The sequence below is a fragment of the Thermobia domestica genome, chromosome 8 (assembly GCF_964235325.1).
Source record: "Thermobia domestica chromosome 8, izTheDome1.hap1.1, whole genome shotgun sequence".
Classification (NCBI taxonomy): Eukaryota; Metazoa; Arthropoda; class Insecta; order Zygentoma; family Lepismatidae; genus Thermobia; species Thermobia domestica.
Window position 1 is genome coordinate 197,075,928 of NC_137461.1, and position 27,817 is coordinate 197,103,744.

At 35.6% G+C, this 27,817-nt stretch overlaps 1 protein-coding gene across 2 annotated transcripts in view; it reads left to right on the plus strand.

The window, feature by feature from the left end:
• LOC145691911 (uncharacterized) overlaps positions 1 to 27,817 on the plus strand; it is a 144,622-nt gene that overhangs the window by 80,747 nt on the left and 36,058 nt on the right. For both annotated transcript variants that reach the window (XM_081767217.1, XM_081767216.1), the window contains exons 3-4: positions 219 to 345; positions 21,976 to 22,125. In XM_081767217.1, coding sequence (XP_081623343.1) covers positions 219 to 345; positions 21,976 to 22,125 — 277 coding nt within the window. The remainder of the gene's footprint in view (positions 1 to 218; positions 346 to 21,975; positions 22,126 to 27,817) is intronic.

A 27,817-nucleotide genomic window follows, 5' to 3' on the forward strand; every position in this document is an offset into this window, starting at 1 on the left:
TGGAATAATATTTTAAAGTAAATGGAAGACGAGTAAAGTAAGTAAATTCTACTTAAATTTGTCCATTTTAGCGGTTTTAAAATTCTTGTCTCATAACATTTTATCGATAGCTAGAATTAATCTTAAATTTTCTGTATCACATAATATAAACAATGTAAAAGTTTACAATACACAAAACAAACAACTTTTAAATACTTTGTTGTGATTTTATTTTCTAGATTAGCGCAGCTAACCAGCGGATACAATGGCTATGTCGATAACTTGTTAGCTGAAATATCTAGGCAATTCAAATTGCGGGGAGACGGCTCAAACTTGCCACATGACTTTGGGCACTTCGATGGAGAGGTAAACAGAACATAAAAATAAGATTATAAGAAAACTTGTAAGTAAATACACATAGCAATACCAGAAACATGTTAAATCTTCACTCTGTTTTACCTGTAATGTTATTAATTACATGAAGATGTTTAATAAGAAGTTTCACGTGTAGAATATAGTTTTACAACTAGACTATGCATTTTATACGTACAACAATTCATTGATATGAGAATAAATAAACGTCGTAAGCATTTGTTTAGTCACTTCATAAATTTAGGCAAAGCAAACAATTTGATGATGACAAGTCAAAGTTTACTTCCTGTAGGTATAAAATTTCAAATTGTTGAAAACTAATTAAAGGTTCCAGTTGGTTCTATACAAATGGAACGTAAATTATAACATTTTCTTGAAGATTTTGCACTTTAGCTACTTTACCTATAGTTCTCTGATTCGAAAAAAAAGAAAATATTGTCTTTTAAAGGTGAATATCACAATCATAAGAAGTATTACTAGTCGATTACTTTTCCACCAGTACTCATTGTGATTTCCATTCACTTAGTTCATTTGTTTACATCTTAGTTTTAATATTAGAATGTTTTAGCATCATTCATCAACTGAGGGGTAATTCATCCCATCAAGTTATCAGCTTCGGTAAAACTGTCTATTATACCCCTGCAAAAGTCAATATTCTCTTAGCCAATTTGTTTTCCTTTTTTAACTTTCTATATAATTGGTCTTTTATTCACAACTTTCACTAATGCATTTTGTTTCATCATGCAAATTTTGTTTTCAATCAAAATTCGGTTCGATTTCAGTAGTTCTTTCATCGATCGATGTCTACGTTTATTCCTCCTGTTCTGTCGTGAAAGTTTCTAGGTAACTATTTATTTAACTATCCACGAAATATGTTTTTCTTCATAAAAGTTTTGTGGTGGTCCCAGCCTTGTTTCTATTTCGAATTTACATTTCTGATCTGCACTAATAACAGATATATCTGAAATGGCCAACAAAAACTACTCTAGCTACCCACCTTCTCTAACGTTAATACGCAACATATTTTTCTCCGTTAAATACTTACTTTCTTTGAATGCTGTATTTCCGTGCCATATTCTTCACAATTCTTTCTGGAATTATCTATTATTCTATTAATTTTAGTCCCAATTTGAAAGTATGTATTATGGCCCCGCGTAGCGTAGTCGTCAACGCTCTCGTCTTCAATGTGAACAGTCTCGTGCTCTATTCCCAGTGGGGGCTCTCGGTCGAAAAAGTGTAAAGCGCTTTTCAAGGCCTGCTACCCTGAATGAAATTTCCCTGAGTTTTCCTCATGCACACCAGACCAATGCCAGGGTGGTACCTAACATAGCTTCCAGACCGCTTCCTTCCTTCCCTTTCCTCGGCGAGGGATGTCATCGCTTAAACATGATGGGTTAAATGGCCTTAAATGACGAAAGCCAAGAAATCTAAATCATAAATCCTTCAGTGTATTTATCTTATATCTTCAAAGCGAATAAAGTTAAGCTTGCTATGTCCTACCTACAGGGCCGTAACTTGTGAGGAGCAACTGCTTCCCCCCAGGGAAGCTTCCCGCCGTTCGAGGGGCCTATTTAAGACAAAATTTTCTTACTCCATATACGATACGAACATGAAATTATAAATGAAACATAAACATAACAGCACACGAAAGGTAAATAAATGAAAAACGAATCGTGGGCCAATTTCAGTAAAAAAACGTCTACTATTAGGGGCCCTAGAAATAATATTTATTCGTACGGCTTTGAGGTTTGTCAATATTGTCCCCTTAACTAATTTGTCATATATGGAACGGGCCCAGGGGAGTGCGGGAGGGCCCACAGACTCCGGGGTCTTACAAAGAGTAAATGAAAGATGGAAGGAAGGGGACTATTTTGGAATTTTGTGGAGGTCCCACAAATTTTCCTAGGGGGCTCAAATATTAATTCTTGCCTAATGTTAATAGACTAATGTTAATATATATTGACGCATGGAGATTGACTTCAACAACCAAATTTGTAAAACATTAGCTTTCTGAATTCTTTTTAACTGTTATAATGTTCGAACAACGCTCCCACCTAGATTTGGTTTCTATCCACTATTTCTTTCCTCTTATGATATTCTGCCTCGTGTTCTGTACGAAGGAAGCTCCTCTGATATTGTTGCCTTCCAAACATCTAGTAAATTGAAATCTTGAATATTCTCTAAATAACGACCGACTCCATTTTATTTTTTTCGACCTTTCGTACTACCTCTATTTTAATTTCTATTCTTTTGTTTTATTATTCGATTATCTTATATTCATTAGAATTCAGCCAAAAGTGCAACTCGTCGTATATCACTACATATTTCCAGTTCGCTACAGTCCAGTATCTGTACTCTCGAGACTATTGAAGACTCACAACGTTTCGCACCCAAGACTCTAAACATGCATTGAATGAAATTTATTTTATAATTTCGGGTAGGGCATATTCACGCACTGCAGGATTTCATAGTGAGTTAGGAAGCAATTACTGACAGCATAAAGCTCATCGATGGTTCAGTTTGTGACAGTACATTTTTATGCCCTCAATTCGAAAATCGTTTTGGATCCATACTCGTGTTGGACCATTCCCTATTTACACATTGGAGAGTCTGCATGATACTGCTAAGTCCATACAATGCAGGCAGACTCATCTAATTTAAGTGAAGTTATCAAATACTGATACTTTAGTCAAGTATTGCTAGTGAAATATCATTGTAACGATAAAAACTAATAAATGTGTTTTTAAGTGGTTAACTAATTTTCTGTACAATGTGCTTATATAGTTCTATACTCGTTGCTTATGTGTGTGTGTGTGTGTGTGTGTGTGTGAGAGAGAGAGAGAGAGAGCGAGATAGAGAGAGAGAGAGAGAGAGAGAAAGACAGACAGAAAGAAAGAAAGAGAGAGAAAACTGGAAGTTATACTTTTATTTTGCGAAGTATATAGTCCTAAACACATCAATTTTCAACCCACCTTGAAAATTGTAAGACGTGACAGACCTGACACATCTCATAACAGAAGGCAACATTTATTAATCAATTTCGGACCCGTACAATTTAAGCACCAAAAGAAAATTGGACCTTGAGAATGGGTATGTCCTATATGTGTTGTTGTTGCAACATGGATTGAGGATACATCAGGAAGAAACAAATATCAGGATATAATGAAAGTATATTGATTTATGGAATTGCTCATAATTTTAAATATCTCTAACTTTATTTCTATAAGTTCTTGTTAAACAATTTTCATGATAGGTATTTATCATATGCGTCTCATCCTGTACTTGATTCTTAAAAAAGGAACACATTGTCAACTATGGAAACAATATATCTCTACATGAAGCGTTCAGTGCAAAAAAAAAAAAAAAAAAGTACAGTAATCAAAGTTGCGAGAATAGACATGAAATTTGTAAGATACGTTTAAGTGCATGAAAAAATTAACAGTATTTTCCACCTTATGAGGCTTATTCACAATATCTGGAAATTAGAATTTTGTGTTCTGAACGGAGCTTCATATATATATATATATATATATATACACAGGAAGGTTCAGTAATGTTGGACAGCCCTGAATAAATCGGAAACAGAAAGAGATATTAGCAAGAATGTGGTGGACCAAGATACTTGTGGAAGGGGACATTTTTTGGGATACCACACAATGTTACCAGCTCAACAGTGTTCACAACACACTACAGAGTTGTATTTTTTTAAATCGAACATGTAGGAGTTTATGCCATCAAAAGAATTAGCACATAATGTGAATACCAACAAGCGAAACCGCACCTGTCAGTGTTGCCAAATAAGGAAGTTATAATGCTTCAAAGATCAAGAAATTAAAGTGACCGTAGAGCAAAACTATCGAAAAGGCAAGATAAATAATACTACAGAATGAAAAGGAGTAACCGAAAGAGTAAACCAGAGAACGCACAGAATCCAGTGAGTAACGGGGTTGCCACAGTAAAAGGGGAAAAAATTGAAAATGTTGCAGTTGCCATAGGAGGAGAAGTGCCCATATGACGTAGTGCTGGAAACACCATAGAAAGTCTATGTAAGGTTCAATAATCCAAATAGCGTTTGTTCGAAAGCGATATCTCTAACCGTTTCCTAGATACTCCAAAGGTGTACAGGGTTTTGCAATACTGCATAAGAATTTCCTCGTCCTCCAAACCACAGGAACGAGTAATGAAAATGACACGCTCAACAAAATGTAAGAACTACGCGGGCCTAATCGTCAAATGGAAGGCAATGATACCTTATGTTTACAAGAACATATGATGAAGTGTGGGATTTTCCCTCTAACTCGCATGGGACACGGAGACATCATTGTCACGCAACGTCCGTGACAATATACACATTATGGTACACAAACCAGATCCGCTGTTTTTGTGATATAGTGGTTACTGATTCGGGATACGACGTAGGTCGTTGGTTCGAAACCCATTCAGGGCTACTGTGTTTGTTCTTTCAAGAAGCAGTATAATTACGTTTGATAGAGGCGATTGACTATGAAAGGTTTAATAACGTTCCTTGGCTTCGCGTTAGGATGTAGTCGGTTGCGCACATAAGAATTCCAAAGTCTACAAAGAATAATAATTAAATGTTTGTAGCAGTGAACCATGGTTTTGAATAATAATAATAATAATAATAATAATAATAATAATAATAATAATAATAATAATAATAATAATAATAATAATAATAATAATGTTTTATTGTTAGATGTAATAGGCCAGTTATAACAATCGTCAATAATGTTGTTTCAGCACTCTCGTACCACCCATACCATGTGTCGCTCCATTAGGAACTAGTGTTTACTAATTTTAAAGCACGCCTGGAATTTTGTGAATGGGGACTTAAGCAGGTTGCTAGGTTTACGTGTTTTGTGTTCAGATGAGGCTTCAGTGACGAATCACGGTGTAATAAATAAACAACGTGCAACTGGGCGCCTACCAATCCACATTGGTTGTGCCAACAAGTCCAACAACAACCATGGTCCGTAAATGTGTGGTGTGGAATATCCAATGGAAGGATAATTGGCCCGTATTTCTTTGAGGGGCATCTCACCGGCGCCCGATATTATGATTTTCTCTGTAACACATTTCCAGTGTTGTTGGAAGATGGCACAATCTTGAATACCGTTCTGTATATTATGAATTCCTCCTGTTCTTTGGTTTCTATTTTGAGAATTTCTGGCACCTATGAAATTACTACGAAATCCAGTTCGAGAAAAATTACATATACTGTCTACCTGATTTCAAAATGTTGTACGATTACTATTTCTGTTTCTTCTGAAATTAGGTTCGGTTCTATTACCGGTATAATTGAATCTATCATTACATATTACATTAGTATTACACTCTTCCCCCACTTTCATATTTCGGATCGGAGTATGATTGACTTGGTTTCGGTTATTATTAATGTGGTTTCGATTACTATTACCTTGCATCATTTATTAATTTTCAAAATTTTGCACTATCATAATTAGATGATTGAAATTAATACATTGTGCAGAAATGAGTATTTGCTGCAACCTAAAAGGTAACAATATCCGGATCGATGCTAAAACTCGTGATTCCTGTTGGTATGGATTAATTAATTTCAACTCATTACAGACTGAAATCACAAAATCAGTAAGACTCTTATCAATTTTTGGATCATAACGTCTGTTTCGAACCAAAGCGTCTCGGTTTGAAACATAAAATCATTTTTAAAATTTAAAAGCAGAGCAGAGCATTTTCGAAATATGAAATCAAAATAATTACGTAAACTCGAACTGATCACTTTGAACCAAACAGAGCAAGGTGGTAGCAAACCGTGTGGCAACATTTTAAAGAAATTTTGAATTGCCTACACCTATTAAGTCTCATTCTTCGAATTTCTCTAAAAATGTGCTTGCCGACCTTCCACTAAAATATGTCTTCCGACCTTCCACTAAATTTGCTTAAAGATCTTATTTCCCTAAATCTAAAATGGTGACTATTATTAGACTGTTTTAAAAGTTTACACTTTACGTATTTGGTTTTCCTACGATGTGGTGAATGCTGTCTTCTCTCTTGTTTCCCGATACTAGAGGCACTATCTTCACTCTCAGAATAGCTTTCAGGAGTATCGCTTTCTTCTATAGCTAGTCTGGGTTCATTTGTCATATGGTCTATGTTGATGATCGGATCAGGATTACCATTTACGGTGCTAATCTTTTGCTTGATAGTGTTTATTTCTTCCTGTGATTGTTTAATCTGATATCTATGCTCATTAATTTCAGTTTCAACCACTTCCACCAAACTTTGTACGATTGTAATCTGTGCAGAATATGTTCCATCCTACAGTCGGTTCGTTCTAATTTAGTGTTTATTTGCTATGATATTTGCTCTAATTTATTATCCGTTTGCCGTGTCATGGATTGTGTAATTTGTTCAAATTTGGTGTCCATTGCTGAAACCTAATATCCATCTGCTTAAACTTAGCATCCATCTGTTGAAACTGAGTATCCATTTTTTGAACTTTTGTTGAAATTTAATATCCATTTGCTGGGTTTGCTGTGTCAGTTGCTCAAATTTAGTATCCATTTGCTGTCACGATTGACCTAGGTGTTTTATAAGGTCAGCCACATTCGTTGATGTATCAGATCCTCATGTTTGAATATCAACAACTTCATCATTAATACTTTCGACTCTGGATATATCCATTTTATGGTTCCGATAAATTTCCCTTTTACTCCTTAATAAAGTATACTCTGTGTTGGTGGTTATTTATGAGATTGCTTACTTCGAACAATTCACAAGGTATTCCCAGGCGAAAACACCATCTAATAATGTAAGGTTCACTATTTTAGTTTACCGTAATTTCTTTTTCTTCTGTTACATTTATTGCCACAGGTCGAATAATAAAATAAGTCACCACAATGAAACACTTTAATTTATACACATAATAGCAAGAATTCCCGATTGCATAACTTTGAAATTAGATACATTAAATACACATCACAAATACCTTTTATTCATAAATCTCCATAAATATCTTTCAGTTATCATAGCAACACGACACAAGCAACTATATCTGGTTACTGTACTACTAGAACATGATTATCTAACTATCTCAACACATATATTCTACTTTTTTCTTCTTCTTCACAACAGATTGTTCACTTTTAAGCACCGTTGCCCAAAATAGCTACAATTAGAAATGGAACTAATTCACAGATATCATATATACAATATCGTTGTAAGACTTTCGTTTGTCTTTGATCAACAATTATAAATTTTGTACTATGTCATTATTATTCCCAAATTAAATTTTTGTTCACAAATTCCGTAATTTTTTGATAGTTTCCATATTTTGGGGCTCTTAGTTTAATGCAGTGATTAACTTCTTTGTTAACACCCATTAACCACCTGATTAACCATGTTCAATAATGGAACAGAGGACAAGGCAGGGCACGTATATATTTAGGTAAAAAAAAGACTAATACTAATTTTAATTTTGAGTTGCTATTATTTCTAAAACCAACTAATTTCTAGTCTTTATATAGAGAATACAATATTATGTTTCATGAGAGATGGACAATATTATTATTACAGATAAAATGAATAATCAAAACAAACACTCTAACTAACGCTATGGCCTATGGAACTCGGAGGTTCAATGCTGCGTTCACAAAAGCTTTCCACTGAATTCTATCCTTAGCCAATTGGATCCAGTTAAAACTTTGTATTCGTATCTCTGCGAGATCCATTTTAATATTGTCCTCCCATCTGCGCCTAGGGCTCCCTAATGGTCGTTTTCCGATTGGTCTTCCAATCAAGACTTTGAAAGAGTTTCTACTTTCTTCCATTATAGCTACACGACCTGGCCACCTAAGCCTCCTAGACTCGATGACTAAAAATGTTGGGTAAACCGTATACATTATGTAGTTCCTCGTTATGAAGTTTGCGCCATATCCCATTCCCGTTCCTCTTCGGTACGAATATTCGTCTCATGATCTTGTTCTCAAATGCTTTCAGTCTATGTTCTTCCCTCAGAGTAAGCGACCATGTTTCGCAACCATATAGAACAACAGGCATGATTATCGTTTTATATGTTTTAAGATTCAGTTTCCTCGACAGCATTCGCGAGACAAAAGGTTTTGAACCGAATAGTAACACGAATTCCCTACTTTTAGTTAACATTTAATTTCTGCGTGAATACGATTTTCGTCTGTTAATACTGATCCTAGATATTTGAAACTATCCACTTTATCAAAAGTATTATTTAATATTTTAATGCATCCATAATTTTCCGTATTACGGTCCCGACGCACTTCCATGTAGTTAGTTTTCTTAGCATTTGCTCCTAAACCAATGTCCCTGCAAGCGTTTAATAAGAGCTCTGTATTTTTTTGTATTGTTCTCCTATCATCCCTATTACATTTACATCATCAGCATACGCCGTAACCTGGTGAATACCGTTCAATTCTAGACCATGGTTGCTATCTTTGATTTTCCTTATAGCATATTCCAGAACAAATTTGAATAATAATGGGGACAACGCATCTCCTTTTTTCAGGCGATTTTCAACGTGAAAGCTCGTGACAAAAAATTTTCTACCCGGACTGTACTTTAGGATTCATTTAAACATATCTTAGATAATCTAATTAGCTTTCTCGGTATTCCATATTCTGTGAGATCGTTGTATAATGTTTCTCTTCTAACCGAGTCGTAAACCTTTCTAAAATCAATAAATAGTTGATGTACCGCGGTATTGTATTCCCACTTCTTTTCGAGTAATTGTAATGGTAAATATTTGGCCGATAGTTGATCGATTTTGTCTAAATCCACACTGATAATCTCCAATAATTTCATGTGCGTATGGAGTTTATCTTGCTAATAGAATATTTGAAAGGCTTTTATAGGATATTGACAGGAGAGAAATGCCTCGATAATTATTATAGTCCGTTTTGTCGCCTTTCTTGTGAATTGGAACAATCATTGATTCTTTCCACTATTGCGGCAATTCTTCCGTGTTCTAGATAAGGAGAATGAGTTTGTGTAGGCCTATCTTGTTCCACAATTTTTCGCCTCCAGCTAAAATTAAGTAAACCGGAATTTCGTCTACACCCGAAGATTTGTATTTCTTTAATTTCTTTATAGCGGTTTCTACTTGTATTCGGTTAGGTTCTAGAATATACGGTTCTGCGGTGTGTGTCTGCTTTTCTCCACGCCCATTAGCTTTTGGCTCCGTGTTCACCAAATCGTCTAAGAGATCTTTCCTTCTGTTTAAGATGCTATGAGTATCAGTGAGAACTGTACCGTCAGATTTCTTTAATATATAAGCACGAGGTTGATAAACATTCTTAAATTCGTTGAATCCCTTATATTTGGTATAGGAATTAATTCGTGCGGGTGGACAAGAGATGGCGCAACGAACGGAGCGTCCCACAGTTCCGTGTATCCACACATGTGTTGCAAACCCCTGTCATCGCGTATCGTTCGTAGTATAGGGCAGTGGATTAAAGCGTCAACAACACCAGTTTGTAGTTAAGTGAACATGGCGCAATTTGTGCCTGATAAAGTGTTTTTGCGGGGTGTCCTGCTGCATTACTTTAACATGCAGAAAAGTGCGACTGAAAGTCATCGTATTTTGGTGGAAGTGTATGACCATGCTCTAGCTGAGCGAACGTGTCAGAAGTGGTTTGCACGGTTTAGAAGTGGTGATTTCGGCTTGGCAGACCAAGAGCGAGCTGGACAGCCAAAAAAATTCCAAGACGAAGAATTGACAGCATTACTCGAGCAGGATTCGTGTCAAACGCAGGAACAACTTGCAGCAGCATTAGGCATTGATCAAACAACAGTCTCCAAACGCTTGAAAGCCATGGGAATGATTCAAAAGATGTCACATTGGGTTCCACATGAATTGAAAGACAGAGACGTTGAAAGACGAAAAACCATTTGCGAATTGCTGCTTCAACGACAGAGCAGAAAGGGGTTTCTGCATCGAATTATTACGGGTGATGAGAAGTGGATCCATTACGAGAACCCTAAACGAAAAAAGGCCTGGGTGAAACCAGGTGAACCAGGTCTATCACAACCAAAAGGAGATATTCACTGTGCAAAGGTTATGCTGTGCATATGGTGGGATATGAAAGGTGTGGTGTACTATGAGCTGCTGCAACCGGGTGAAACTATGAATGGAGAACGTTATCGACGACAATTAATGCGTTTGAAGCAAGCTCTGAGCAGAACACGACCAGAATGGGAGAACAGACATGATAAACTTATTGTTCAACATGATAACGCTCGCCCACATGTCGCAAAACCGGTCAAAACCTATTTAGAAAATGTCGGATGGGAAGTTTTACCCCACCCGCCGTATTCACCAGACGTTGCTCCTTCGGACTACTACTTGTTCGATTGCATGAACAACGATTTGATTGGACAGCGGTTTACTTCTTCAGAAGATATCGAAACATGGGTCTCTGACTGGATCGCTTCCAAGGATGAGGACTTCTTTCGCCACGGAATCCGTACATTGCCTGACAGATGGGCGAAAGTGGTGGCTAGCGATGGACAATATTTTTCTTAAGGTATTTATGTATTTTGTGCTTGTACTACAGCTTCAATGGGTGCGTACCAACCGCACGAATTAATTCCTAGACCAAATACATGTCCCGAAAGTTTTTATTTTTACTATTGTCTTGAAGTTCCTTAATTTTAGCTTTCAAAAAATCGCGTTTCTTTGTTTTAAAAGTTTTGGAAGTGTCCCGCCTAATGTCTGAGAAATTTTGTGTAGTTATTTCATTCGGATTTTATTGTCAACGTAATTTTGCCTGTTTTCTTTTCTCTGCTAGTTTAATGCATTCCTGGAGGAACCGTGCTTTGTTTTTACGTATTTTCGCGTGTCCCAATTTTTATTTTGCTGAAATTTTAATGCTATCTCTAATTTCAATCCAAGTATCCTCAAAACTAGTACACTGTGAATCTTGTAAAAACCGAGAATTTATTCGAAGCTTCAATCTGGTATTCCTCTCTTACCTGGCTCTCTTCTAATTTCTTTAAATTAAAACTATCCGTTTTCGGACATTGAATATTACCTTTATTCAACGATAATCTCCCTCGTATTATTGCTGCTACCAGGTAGTGATCCGTGTCACAATCGGTCCCTCTAAACGACCGGACATCAATTATGCTGGATTGCCTTCTTCTTTCTACTAAAACGTGATCAATATGATTATGTGTTTTTTCGTCTGGTGAGGTACAAGTGTATTTATGAACGTCGCGATGTGGAAATTTTGTACTCTTCACGATTAAGGTTTTGGATGTTGCAAAGTTCACGAGCCTAATACCGTTGTCATTACTTTCCTTATGAAGACTTTCGTTCCCTATAATCGGTTTGAAAATATCCTCTCGTCGTACCATCGCATTGAAATCAACTAATAGAATTTTCATATGGTATCTCGGGAGTTGATCAAATACCCGTTCCACTTCTTCGTAAAAATTGTCTTTTTTATCGTTATTCTTATAATCTGTAAGGAGATGTACATTTAAAACAATAATATCACACTACCGACCCTTACGAGTAATAAAGGAGAATCTGCAAGTAAGAAATTAATTGCTGGTAATATTCGTTTGTGAACGAAAAACCCGTTCCTAATTGGTGATTTTTATTTCCTTTCCCGTAAAAGACCGTAAAATTTCCGAAATTCACAGATCTATTTCCTCCCACCTAACTTCCTGAACTCCTACTAGGTACATCCTGTATTTCTCTAGCTGACTCGTTAAGGAATTTAACGCGCGTGCCCTATAAAGACTTCTATTATTCCATGATCCAAATCTCATGTCCATTTTCTTTTGCTGAGGTCGTGCCAAGTTTTCAGTCCTTCTCCAAGGCTTTTGTGAATGTTTCTGAAGAAGTGCCTTTTTTAAATACAGGATGAGGTTCCAAACTCCCAAGCTGGAGGACCACTTCTAGTCGTCTGTCCGTGACTGCTTATTCAGTATATTCGCAGCTAACCTCTATATCTAGAGGCCTTTTTCTCGACCCGCAATCCGAGAACGTGCCGTGCCATGACGACAGGTATGAATGAGTTTTGTCACCCTTATCTACCCAAGATTGGAGTCCCCAAATCTGAGAAAGACAAAGAGTCTCTATAAGATGTGAAAAAAATTAAATGAAATCTTTAGTTTTACGTCCCAGAGTTATGCCGGCTAGGCTAAAGAAGACGGTGATGATAAGAAATAAATGAAATGGTGAAATGAAGAATGTGGGAGGAAGCGGGAGAACTCTGAGAAAATCCACGAGTACTGTGTTTGTTTACCACAAAGTCCACATTGCACAAGCTGGAATCGCACCAGGGACCCCAATCACCGGAGGTGAACGCTCTACCACTGAGCCACCGCGCCCCCTTTCTAGAACATATGATTTTATCATGTATTAAATTCTTAGAAGCAGCGGGAATGCAATGCAATATTGCATTTTTGGCACATTTTTGTAGTATTCTTCTTATACAGCCCATATCTTGTTTGTTTCTCGGCACTAGCAATCAAATGATCTTACTTGTCATATCGATTTTCTTCGGCCATTCTTTTTTTTCAACGCTATCCACTCTTGTTGGTGCTCTTCTAATACTCTTGCGAGGTTCGTACTTTCGCAAATAAACCCGGACAATCTCTTGTGTGAATCCCAATAGATCCAGTTTATCGTCTTTACTCTTACAACTCATGCGATACAGTAACTATGCGTTAACGACAGACACATTTATGGGAAAAGCAATCATCTGCCAGTACCACTTCTTCATTCGTATGTTGATTCTCAAATTTGAGACATTATCTTCTAAGCGATCAACGACACCTATGAAGAGAAGAGATTATAATTGCTAAACGCGGCTGGGATATTTACTTCGATGTCCTTCTTTAATGTCCTATTGCGCCTTTTAACTTTGGTCATGGGATGTACTCCGCTTAAGTTCACGCAATGGTAACTATGTTGTTGTCATTGTATCGAACTAGGGTTATACCATAATTTTCATTTGTTACTTGATCAACTGCTCCTCTTTCTTGTTTGTTCATATCAACAAGCGTGCGTTTCCAACTCTATTTGCCTAATCGCTCCTGTTGCGTCAGGTCCTTGTCTTTTTTAATTTCTTCCAATAATCGAATGTGGTGAAATAATTGTCAGAGTAAAAATTGTATCGGGATCCTCCTGGCAACGCCGAGATCAAATCAAGAATAACACTTCCTCTTACACCAATGCTCAACTCCGGTCGTGTTTTTCTTGTTTAACCGCAAGATTCTTTTCTGCCCCTTCCGGACAGGAGGTGGAGAAATCTTGGTCTTCTTTCTGAAGTGAGAATTACTGACTTTTTCATTTGTGGAGAATTCTAGATTTGCATTTGAAATTTCTGAATTTTTGGTAGTTATAGGAACCTTCACAACCTTATCTTCATCAATTTTTGTTACGACTGCTTCACATTCACCACGTAGTTTATTCCCTGATAGTTCGTTAATGTTGTCTCCAAAAGGTTCCTCGTCTGCACTATCCTCATCAGAAAGGAGGGCATTTTCCGGGGCTGTAATGTAAACAGTAGTTTCGAAAATGGTTTCTTCTCTTTCCACTTCTTCTAAGCACGAAACGATATCATGCACAGACATACTGGAACAAATAGATAAAGAAAATTGTTCTGATTAACGTTATCGAGGATTTTTAAAGACATAGTTTCAAATTTTGAATTAGATTTTTATGGCCTTTGGACAACTAAGTCTCAAGCCGAAATAGAGGAGGGGCAAAGATATGGAAAGACAGAAGCCTTATACAAGGTAACAATACCATTCGGCTGGTGGAAACAGGGAATTCAGGAAAAAAAAAACTGTCAAGAAGGCTTGACAAAACAAGGGTACATAATTGCAGACTACATGAATAACTAATATTATAGTTACGGCTACTTATAGAATCAAGGACCTGACAAGGGAACCTTCCGAAAATGATAGTTGCAGTGAAAGATGTGACCTATGCTAATTGAAAGAGCTGTAACAGAGATGTTCATTCCCAAAAAATTAGCTGCCCATAGCAATAGGTTCAAGAAATATAAGGGGTGGAAGTTCGGGAAACAGTAAGGTTGGACAAGGGGGGTAACGTGCAAATTCCGCAAAAAAAAAAAAAAAAAAAAAAAAAGGGAGCACGGCAAAATACAATGCTGACAAGTGATGTATAGAAAGAGATTTGCCACAATAGGGAACAAATGAAGGCCACCAGTAGGGTTAACAGTGTTGCCAACTGCAATGAAAAGTACATGTTTTGCAAAGAGCACTATATGAAGTGAGTGCAATATTCAGTGTCAATCTGTAATGTAGAACATAAGATATGACGTGTATAATCAGTGGTACAATCTAACAAAAGAGAATAGAAAAAACAGAAGTACGAAAAATACGGAAAAGACGAAGTTGGCCATAATGCGCCACATTTGATCACGAGCTGTGCATATTAGAATGAACAAAACAAGAAAGCACCAACTAAGCAGGAAACTGACGTACTTAGAGTCGAAAAAAACGAGTTTCAAAATTGGCAGCACTGGCCATGAACATCCAGACAATTCTAATATAGGTAGGCCACTCGCTTCACAAATAGAAAATTCTAGCAACAGGCATTAGCCTTCGCATTATTTGTACATGCTCGTCCACATTGTACGTGCAATTATTCGATGAGACAATGGTCCAAACAGAAGATACATTTGCAGTGAGCACAGCGGAATACTGCCAATCCGTCACACATGGTACAATGATCGCCTGTGAATGTCTCGAAACAGTACTCTAGAGGTGTCGGAACCTTTGGTGGTCTTTCTATCACATATCCACACCTGTAGAAAGCAAACATAATCAAAGGCTTGATCAGCTGTATGTTGCTGTCTGCAGTACTATCACCAGAGTGATATATCCAGAGTGTCCCACCTGACTCTGCGACTGAAATAGTTTCAAAGCGAAAAAAAAAATGACACATCTAGTTGTGCAGGAATGTACCCATGTCAGCAGGCGACAAACTTCTGTGAGACGCAAGTGCCCATCATAGGGTCCCAGGGGCCAACTTCAAAATTTCAAATAGCACCATCGGTCGAGTTATATTTCTTTCGATAAATCTTGGAATATGCAACAACGCATATCAGAAATATTTACTATATGGGGTTTCAAAATGGCCGCCAAAAATATCTGCTCGGTGACAAGAACAACGTGCATTTTGGCGGCCATTTTGAAACCTGTGCTTCATATAGCAAATGTTTGTTATAGGCGGTGTTGTATCTATCCAGAGAAATATCATCCGCCCCCTGTTCCCATTTGAAATGTTGTGGTTGATCCCTCGAGCCTTATGATGGGAGCCCTGGGGGACTTGCTTGTTACAAAGTTTTCTTGGCCCTCGACATGAGTACATTCCTTTTCAATTGGATTTGCAACATCTCTTTTCGCTTCGCAGCAATTTCAGATCACAATGTTCGATGCCATGTTAAGACACAACATATATTTGTGGGGGCCATTTTGAAAAAACCTGCTTCATATAGCAAATGTTTCCTATCGGTGTTGTTGCACATTCCATGATCTATCGAGAGAGGAAGGAAAAGAATCCCTCCCTCCCTGGTGCCATTTGAAAGTTTGATTTTAGCTCCTGGGGCCCTATGATGGGGATCCTGGGGGCACTTGCTTCTCACAGACTTTTATCACGCTCTGACATTGGTACATTCCTGCACCACTGGATAAGTCACATTTTTGTTCGTTTCGCAAATCTTTCAGGTCATAAAGTTTTGTGGGACACCCTGTATATTTCCACATACGACCCAACCATGACATAATGTTCGCTACTTCTATTATCGGTTGTTAGCTTAACCCAACCATTTCATGTTCCCCGACTTGACATTGCCTCAATCACACTAGAATTGATGCATTCCGAGTGATGCCTGTTGCCGGAATTCTCTTTTTGTGAAGCGAGTGGCCTAACTGGATGTTCATGGCCAGTGTTGCCAACTTTGGAATTCTTTTTTCTTTTTGACTCTAGGTACGTCGGTTTCCTGCATAGTCGGTACTTTGTTTTGTTCATTCTAATATGCACAGCTCGTGATCATATGTGGCGCATTATGGCCAACCCCGTCTTTTCCGTATTTTTTGTACTTCTGTTTTTTCTATTTTCTTTTGTTAGAATGTACCACTAATTATACACGCCATATCTTATGTTCTACATGACAGGTTGACACTAAATATTGTACTCACTTCATATACTGCTCTTTGCAAACCATTTATTTTTCATTGCAGTTGGCAACACTGTTAATCCCACTGATGGCCTTCATTTGTTCCCTATTGTGGCAAATCTCTTTCTATACATCACTTGTCAGCATTGTATTTTGCCGTGACCCCCCCTTTTTTTTTTGCGGAATTTGCACTTTCTCTCCCTTGTCCAACCTTACTGTTTCCCGAACTTCCACCCCTTATATTTCTTGAACTTATTGCCATGGGCAGCTAATTTTTTGGGAATGTTCATCTCTGTTACAGCTCTTTCGATTGGCATAGGCCGCATCTTTCACTACAACTATCATTTTCGGAAGGTTCCCTTGTGAGTAAACTTTTCTCAATATATTCTTTCATCTTTATAATCTTGTAACTTCATTCTTTCTCCATGTATCACATATGTAATAAATAATGTAAATGAAATTTACTAAGATCTTTTCGTTTCCTAGTGGTAATAAGGCTGAAAGAAATTTATTTCGCGATAACATATACCTATAGGAGTAACACTGCAGACGTAAACAAAAAACAAAATTTTTATATGCATACTTGTTACTTCTCCCAATGAAATTTACTCAACAGATATTTTGAGTATGCACATATCTACTCTAGAATAACAAAAATACACGTGTACTCACGTATTCATATAAGAATGTGCGTAACACCTAGTATAACTATTATAATGTGGCCTATGTTTTACATGTACTTTCAGAAACTGCTAATGAATTACAGCCCAGCATTCGTGCCTGCTGCTCCAAAAATGGAACATTCATTACTATTGTCACACCTATTCATTCACTCCCGTTGTTCCAATATTGGAAAATGCTAGTTTAGAATGTTGCTAGCGAGGAAATAATGAGTGTTCTTGAGAACTAATTATTTTACACTAAAGTTGAGAGTGTTAGGAAAATATCAGTTAAGGAAAAATTTCAGAAAATATTTCCATGTTAAACAGAAACACTTACTTTAATTTGGAAGCCATCATACACGCTGAGTACAAAAAGTGGTTGGCAATACTGCGCACACTGTTTGATATACAGTGATACCAGGCACCGCTAGTACGAAGTGGCACCAGACAAGTTTTATAAAATACACCTCATCTACGTATTTATTTCTATATTGTAAAAATAAACAAAAATTATAATGTTCCATTTCTGAACAGCGGGAATAAATGGGTTTTAATATAACTAAGATTAACAGTCTCAGGTTAGAAATGTTCATGTGATCGTAATATAAATAGTAGTTATAACATAAATAATATGTAACATAAATAATAATCTTCATAACAAAATTATAACATAAATAATAATATATAACGTAATTAATAATCTTCTAGTAAAATAAATGAGAACTTTTCTTTTTCACCTTCTTCTGCTAGTTGTAGTTGTTCTTCTACTACTACTATTACTATTACTACTACTACTACTACTACTTCGTCTTCTTCTTCTTCTTTTTCTACTACTACTACTAATAATAATAATTTTATTATTTGTTTTAGAAGAAGTATTATATATTGTGTTTGCAGTAAAAGCGCGAATTTACACAGTTAATAGACAGGAAAGAAAATAGAATATTGAAAGATTGATCTTTGGATGATGTAAAATTCTGATTAACCCATTTGGTGCCATAATTTTTCTAATGCATATTTTTGATTGAGTGCTACATATTTTCTCTTACATAGGGCACTTATACAAAAGAAAAATAGGATTTGATTGTATGTACCGGGATACGCCCGGTACAGCCTATCCTATATATATAGGACATTGGCCTCTTGTGTTGACAATTCTAAAAAATAAATACAATTATATCTATTTTTTACTAAGTTTTATTAAACAATGCAAGATTATATACCCGTACAATGTGTCTTAGCACCTTTACACAGCACTGTTACACTAACGATGGTAATTATCAAAGCATGGAACAGCACACAAGCCAACCTGGCACTCCTGACATGATGTTATCGGCTTTTTTGGACATCCTTGACATCTTCTTTGCTTTCCTTTTTCATTCCGTATTAGGGTATGTTTGCTAGCTTTCCGTGCTTCTGAACACTTTCTGTACAGTTCCTGTGGCCCCGGACGAAGTCTTGTCGATGCAGACTGTGAGAGCAATGCCATTGTGACACTTTTGAGAAATTCTAGAAGATCCAAATTACCTAAGTCCAAGATCTGATAAAGTTTCCAACCAGCAAGTAAAGCAGTTTCAACAACATTCGTAAATAAGTTCCAATACCACTTCTTGCCCTTGATCTTGATTGGATATAAGCTCATCAATTTGTCAAATAAATCTACGCCATTCTTGAATTTGATATATGAAGCAATACATAGAGACACTTTGATGTTTTCTTTATGCTTTTTTTATTTCGTGTTACTGTTTCCACACAATCAACGGATTCAAAATTCGTTACAACAATCACAGCCTTGTTATCATTTCATTTAACCGTACTGACTTCTGAGTTACGATTAAACCTTGTGTCCACAAATCCTGTTTCCTTTTTTGTTAGTTCTTTTGACGACATCAAAGGACATTTTTCGGTTCTATTTTCCCTGACTGTTCCAGTCATGAAAATGTTTCTTTGTCTCAGATTGGAAGCAAGATTGTATGACGAAGAGAAGTTGTCCATATATACCGAATGGCATTCTGAGTTTTCACAATGGACAACAAAGATTCCACAACGTAATCGGATAATCTGGTATCCCCTTGAGATCCAGGTTGGTAGGGAATTATATACAGTGGGTAACCATTGTGTGTGGCTAACATCCATAATTTGTACCCAAATTTCACCTGTTTACTCTTCATATACAGTTTCAAACTATTTCTACCATAATATCGTACCATTCTCTCATCTATAGTTAGTTCGTGGACAAATACCCCAAATTGTTGAATAGCATAATTTATTAGATTATACAAGGGTCTGACTTTGAAGTAACGGTCAGGTTTGTCTATAACGTCGTTTTTGTTGAACTGGATTAACATTTTAATTGTCTGAATTTGTTGCATGACATAGTTTGCACAATTACTGGAAAATTGCAGTCAACTGATGTCTCCCAATACATCGACTGACGTGGAACAAAAACGTAACCACTATACAGCAAAATTCCTAAAAATTACTTGATGTCATTTTCACATACGGAAAGGTCTGTATTATGTTGAACAGCATATCGGCTTGTCTCAGTAACCGTGTGTGCAATAATTTTTTCAATGAGAAATTTGAATATCTGAATTGGCATTCGGTTTGTTAATTTTTTTTTCAAATTTTCTATGTGTGAATTGTCCATTTCCACCGGTGTCTTTGATATGGACACTTACCTTTACTCCATTTTGGGCTTTTACCACTTTCTTCAACTAACAACGCATCATCGTTTTTACTTTCAATTAGTGTTACGGTGCCGCACACCTCAGGAATGTCCTCTTACTCCACATCTTGAATGCGACGATCTTCATTTTTAAGGAATTCGTCATTAATAGTTTCTTCGTCCCTTACCAAATCAGGCTCTGGTGGAAGTATTGCAATATTGACATCACCTTCTTCCGAGTCGGACGGTAAGTTTTCTAAGTATTGAAGTATTTCCCCTGTTCTTGTGAAGATCTGAAATAAGAAAAAAGATATATAGCTGCAGATCTGCACTGTAGATAGAACCTAACCTAACCTAACGTAACATGTAACAGCAAAAACCTCCAAGACATATCTAGACGGCCTGAGTTGGTTGTGGAACGAGTGTGGCTCAAGAGGCGTTGCGCGTGACTTAACCTCACCTAACCCCTAATACCCCTACCTATTTGTATAATATCAAAAATTCTGCCATTTTATTCAATACAAGGGTCAAAGTTTTCTAAAATAACTTTGTCGCATTATCAGTAACTTTATAATTTTGAAGCACATAACTCTAATATTACTTTACCTAAAGTCAATATATATATATCATATATAGTAAACCAGTTATCTAAATTCTTCCAGTAGTGTCTGCATTCTGAAGGTCCACATGATGCAGATTCCTATCGTACATTTATTTCTATTACATTTACCGTAAATAACCTAAGTGGCAAATCCGTTTCAAAGTTATGTGTACGTAGAGTTTCGTTGCTGTATTACCCGGAAATTCAAATTCCTTGAAACTAGTAGGCTAAATGGCCGATGTCCTATATATAGGACACTAAAGAAACAAGGTATTTTTATCACATTATTTTATTTTCTGAGTTTAAGCAACTAATGTATCAAAAATAATTATATTTTAAGAATATAAAACAAATGCTTACCTTCGATTTCTCTGCCTTTTCCATTTTCTGTTTCGAAGACAAGAGAAAAGTTCATCAACAATCCAAATTCCACATACTTAACGATACCAGATTTCCCTCCAAAATGTACCAATCTTCCACACACGACGAACAAAGAAAGCATGTACTTGTCTGACAACATTCGGTAGATTAATCAGTGTTGCAAACCGATGTATTTTGTCACTGTCCTATATATAGGACATTGTCGCCACAACAAAATGTACCAATTATAGAATTGGAAACGGATTTGGAAACCCTTCAGTCAATAAATTTTATCTCTATTCTTAAGTACTCAGTAGTTTTATCTTAGCTTTCCAATCATGTAAATTAATTGAACAGTGAAAAGTTCACTATTTAGCGGTTGAGATAACTTCTAAAGTTTTGATAGATTTTTAATCAGCACTTAACAATTTGCTGATTTTGTTTTACACTACCATACTTTTTTCAAATGTTCCTCTACATTTGTGTTAATGTTGCAATCTTTCAGTACAAAATTACGTTCTTTTAAAAACATTTGTAACTCTGGTAATAAATATTTAATTAGGCAAATATTTCTTTACTCACACTATGTCCATCTACAATTCGAAAAGTGACGGATAACCGTCTAAGGTTAAACTTAACTTATTCTGTTTTTTAAAGATTAATTAGTTTGCTCTTTTAATAGAACACTTCATTGTACTTTCTAAAAACGTGTATTATTCCCAATTGCATTTTATATAGCAAGATTAATTAAATTTAACCAACCATGCAAACGGTTATTCATTTTATCGAATCACAACTGATTCCTATTTATCATAGATGTTTAATATTAGAGGAAAAATCCTTTGAAAGTGTCTCTTATTTCACCCGTACTATAATCAAAAATTATACTATCTGACGACCATGTTTTAGGAGATAAAATAGGGTTTAGGTTTAATACAAAGTACACTTGTATATCTCTTTATACACTAAAATTTATAGCTGTTAAAATATTTAACAAGCAGTTTAAATATAGAAGAAATGTGATTGTCAGTTTTGGAGACTCACTTGTACTTAAATACACGGTGACCTCAGTTATTCAATCTCCATTAGTTTATAGAAAACGTACTTACCTCTTCATATTTTATTTTCTTCTTCTAGCTTAATGCCTCAGTCCTGACAATTGATTACTATTTGAGTCCAGGAATACTCAAAGGTCTTTCTTCTCTTACTCGTTCGAACGATGCTACTGTGAGAGTTGAAGGAACAAATCTAGTCCTTCATTTTGATATAAAAGTTCCACGTGCAGAGGTTAGTAAGAGTGCATGTCTCTAATAAATTATTGTTAGTTTATGTAACATTATATCTATACATTAGATGTAGATAATCCTAATAAATTTGTCCTATGGCAATATAACACAATAATAATTTACTATAACGTTTATCTCTTATGTTTAGAGACAATATGCACACACTTCAAATATTGCATGTAATGCGGATATGTATATGTGTATATGGTTATTAATAAGATGGCAATAATATTTTTCTGTCTGCAAATCACATGACGACTTTACATGCCGAGATTGGAAATGAAAACTTTCAGTTTTACGTCCCAGGATTATGCCATGTATACTAAAGGAGACGGCAATGATGAAAATGAATAAAATAGTGGAATGAAGAAAATTGCATGAAAGGGAGAGCTATGAGAAAACTTATACACATGGTGCTTTTCTCCCACAAAAACCGCTTGGCGCGATGTGGAGATAGAAATATCTGCTGTTGGTAAATGAAGTCCCCAGAAGATATGGAAATACGTTCTTCGATTCGTTCTCATTTGCCAAATATAAAGCGGTCCACTAATATATATATTCGGTCTTCTATATACGTACTATTTATATCAGAGTGTTCCGACATCCTCACTGCTCCCAATTCTATCACTTACCTCATATAATATTTGACACTTCATTGGGGCATGAATATTTAATCATTGTAGAAATGTATTTTCTATCAAATACCTACCTGATAAAAAAAATTAAGTTTATAGTTGATTTTATCTTTAGTTTTGCTTAAATGTATATCGATTTGTCGGATTTTTACAATGTAAACATAATATAGAGTTTCCTGATCGTTGGTATGATTCACGCGTAAATTTAAATTCAATAATATTAGAGGGATAAATATAATATGACTAGATAAATGTAATATGAAGACAGGCTAACCAATATTAAACTATTTCTTTAGTTTGGAATTTAATTTTCTTTCTAACCTCTATTCTCCATATTTGCCTTAACAATAATAAGTTGTGTATAAAATATCTCCACTTAAATCTACTCACTTAAAGGTAATATTAGGTTTACTAAAACCTGAAACGCTTGTAAAGAGTATTAATTGGAACGAAAAGATAATGCGAAAATATATTTAGATTTTAATTATCGAATTTCTAGACCAGATCTCAATTTCTTGCGTTATAATTATAAAAAGAGGTAATAGTTATGTAACTAGACTGAACGGTTAAATCTACTTTATTATTTTAATGGTTTTACAACTTGTAATACGCATACCACTGCTTGTACTCAAGCCACTGTTGGTTGTCACGCACTATTCCTGCAAAGTTGTGCGAGAATAATATCTCCTGCTTGAGAAAAAAAAATACAATGTGACGGAGTCAAAAATCCAGCTTAGGAACTTTCTCGACATTGTCTTTCATCTTGTAAAACTGTAAAATTTCTATTAGTGCCTGTTATTACATACCTTTTTAAATGTTGGCTTTCTCTATCACAATATCAACAAGTACTGGAATAAGTTGAATGCGGAAACTAAGTGACTTGAAATAAGACCTTAAGGATCTATATTTAGCTAAATAAGTACGATCTTCAGACTGAAGAAATTATGTCAATTATGTAACTTTTTTTTGCATTCATTGCTAATTTGCTTATACTTACTAAGTTTATTTCAGAATTCTAATGCTAACCGTTATCATAAATATGGATGTTCATTTAACGTTATTTTAAGTTTTGAGAACTTATATATATATTAACAAACACTTCATATATTTGATTCAAAGAATAGTTGATTTTTCAATAAATACGTGTATCTATTTAAGAAAATAGCTAAGATATATTTCTTTAGAAAATAAATCAATTGCTGTGTAAATTGCCATGGAACAAAGAAACCATGCTTTCTTAGAATAACTTTCATTACTGGTTCACTAAGTACCATGGTAATACTTTACTGTTAAAAGGGTTAAAATCCCTGAAACATAATTCATAACATTTGAACTATTGAAAACGGATAATAAGTGGTATTATAAATTGTATATGGGAAGTCCAGAGCAGAGGGGCATCAAGTCGTATTACCAAATTTATGAGAAATATAAATAAAGTTTGTACAGTACATTTAAGTGTATGAAAACCTTAACAATGTTTCTTATGTTACAGAAGTTATTTACAATGTCTGGAAATAAATCTTTTGTCATGAAAAAAGCTTCAGGAAGTGAAATATGTACAAAATGACCAAAAAGTAGACTTGATTCGTTTATACACTGAATGCGACATGTGTAAACAAATATATGATATTACGGTGCATTGATTATATTAAATTTCATTAAATATAACGAAAAATAAGTAAACGATTGTGTTTGACGATATAAGTAAGCTTTGGGGAAACATAGTCGTTTTTAGGATTATTTAGCTGAGGACTATTGTAAGCTAATGTGAAAAATGTCATGTTAACACATTTTTGGGTGACCTCATTTTCCAATCCAATACATTGATTAAACGAGATGCCCTATATTAAGCGAAAATTTACATAAACCCTATCTAGTTAGCTCCCTCAACTTCACAGAATTTAAGGGAACTTCACAGATGGTTAGTGTATCATTAGTGCACATAACACTAACATTACTGGTCTAATAGTTGTAATAGTTATTAGCGATTATTTATAGAGATATTTCTAGGGGCTAACTTGAGATACGTTCAAAATGAGCTTTCGTTTCTCGAAATAGAAATTAAGACGTATACTACACACGGCTTAATGTTACTTACTGATTTAAGAATAACTCGAGCACTTGAGTGCTAAATTCAATGTAAATTCGCAGTGTAGAATAGTATATTTAGAGAAAATTTGAACTTGAAGGACTGAATTCAGATAATGCACAAGGGAACCACAGAAAACAATGTAATATACTTATCCATGCTATAATGTAAAATTCATGATTTGGAGTAACTTACTTTTGAGAATCAACAAGTTAACTTATCTTTCTAACCAGATATATTAATGATGATATACGTAGTTAATAACATTTATCAAATGTCAATTCTAACGCAATTCAAAATACGTGGTTACAAGAGAAGTTGAACAATTATAAAAATAAACACTAATAATGATTGGGACAATTTTTGATAAAGTTAACTAAAACTGGAACAAATTTCAGAAATTACAGTTAAAAGGAAACTAATATCGTAATCAACTACCCACTTACTGATAATAAAAGTTCTATGTATGGATTTATGAAAGAGTGTAACATGCAAACAGTGGATTCACTCACAACTATGAGACGACAGAAGCACAGAGAATGAAGATTAATGTAACTCACTCGGTCAGTGCACAATTGTGGGAAATAGAAAATGGGATAAAAATACCGCTTAATACGGAAGTTTAAGGAAAGGTAGTAGCGTGATATATAACAATAGACATGCCTTGACAGACGAAATTATGTTCGAGTAGTTCTAGTGGTAGAGTTAGCACTAATATAACATTTATGATATATGAGCATTAACAAAATAAGAATGGTAAAGAAATTGAGTGGCGTTGAGGGAATTCATATTACTTTGAACGGGTGAGTCTTAATTTCAGTTAGTGGTCATACATAGAAAAAGATATTTGAATATGATTCTTAGTATCTTTCAACCGCCTTATCGACACATTTCCTTTAGATACGGCATTCCAATAATTAGTACTATAATTTTAAATATAAATTTTAAGACAGGGTTGCAGTCTTTCGAGATCCAAAGATATACACGCTTCATGCAACTAGTTAGGGGAGGAGGAGATATGTATCGTCTGTCAAGGAAGTAAATGTATGCTTAATTTTGAGTCTAGCATTCCTGAATCGACTGATGCTGAGAATTCGTCAAGGCTACAGTTTTTTTTTAGGAAGAGGCAAAAGGATCTGAAAAACATTACGTGAGAGAGTAGAGGTTGGAAATACAAATAATTCATAGTAGGTAAGTAACGATAACATAAGTATTATAAAACACGAAAGAATCTATAAAACCTACAGAATATATAAGATTCAAATTGAGGTCAAAATTCACTTACCGTAAAGACTAATGACAACACACTCAGGGCAGTGATCATGGGCTAATCGTTATGAGAAAGTTCATAATTTAAATCCACTCGAGGAGTTTGTTTCTAATTTCTGTTTCGTTTTACGGTTCTTTATTGGCCTAACATTTTGATATTTTACTTTTATGTAAGTTAGAGATGTCATTGACGTTGACAATGTAATTCTGCCTATGAAAGCTAAGTTTGTATGGTCATGGAAACAGAAATGTTTAGTTAGGGGATAAAAGTAAGTAGAATTACACAGTTAGTACCAAGAAATATGTCCAGTTAAGTGATGCGTCTTGTTTAAATCAGATCTTGTTTACAAGGCCATATAACATATCTCGTCCTTGTGGTACTGAAGATTTGGAAGTAGCTTAGCATAGTAAAATTGTGATTGTGCGTAACAAGACAAAAATGCATCTCAAATAGGCAGAACATTTGATTATGACTGACGAAATGTTTGCAAACGTTTAGAGCGGCACCAGGATAATGCAGTTAAATGGAAGTAGTCCAAGTAAACCTATGGCAACAACTGCGATGAGAGAAAACGTCAGGAACAATCCAATACGCCGCAGATAAGACTGCAGAATTCAGTTATTTCCGTAACACCGTACAGCCAAGATTAAAGTGACCTGCCTGAGGAATAGTCGTCCTGCCACCAAGATATAACTCAAACAGCTGAACAATTCAAGACGATTAGAACTCGCGTCGCATTGAGCTCCCACAGGCATACTAGTATTTAACTATATACAGTGTTGAGGAGGTATTCCTGTCCAATGAATGAGAAACAAGAGATAAGGCATTTGATTCAACATATAGTGCAGGCAGGCTATTCAGGACGAATTGCCGTACATTTCTGGGGCTACAAATCTACCGGCATGAATGACTAACCATGTTTATATTGATGAATCTTGGAGAACATCTTGCTGCCATTCCTTCGTGTAAATGATAAAGACCAAAACGAGTTTATTGTTATGCACAGGAATGATTGAACATACGTCTAGGCATACCCAGTTGCGGCTGCAGGAACACAAAATTTATCTGTATGGTCTGGCCTCAACGGCCTCCTAATCTTAAGCTGATAGAGCATTTATTGAGTTTCATACTACAGGAATGAGAGGAAAGGGAGAGGATATAAACCAAGCACTTGTAGATGCTTATATCCTAGATTGAATAACAATACAACTAAACTCTTTTATCGCACATAATTCAGCACAATTAAATGTGAACAGAACGTTGGTGTACGTTGCATAAGTGGTTATTGCGTTGATCTACTTACAACGTGAAGGTTTTCGGTTCAATTCTGTTACAAAGTTGCTGTTCTTTCCTAATTTAACCAAAATTGGCTTCTATTCCTTACTTCATGCTACCAATAGGCCCCATAGCACAACATGACGCGATCAGCAATCTGATCGGTGAAAATTTGACGCACCTACGCAGAAAAGGTGCCAGAGGAAAACAAAATAGCCAACAGAAAAATATAAAAACATGCCTGCTATGTGTAGATGTCTTAAATGCACGGACGACTCGCATAGATATAAATTTGTTTGAACCTGTTTTGTACCCGCGTAAAGCGTATTTTTAACAATCGCAAGTGTTTCTTCTGCAAAAGCTCATCGCAGAAAGACAAAGAAGGTAATGCCATCGGACTAATAGGTGTAGTCAAAAACGCCAA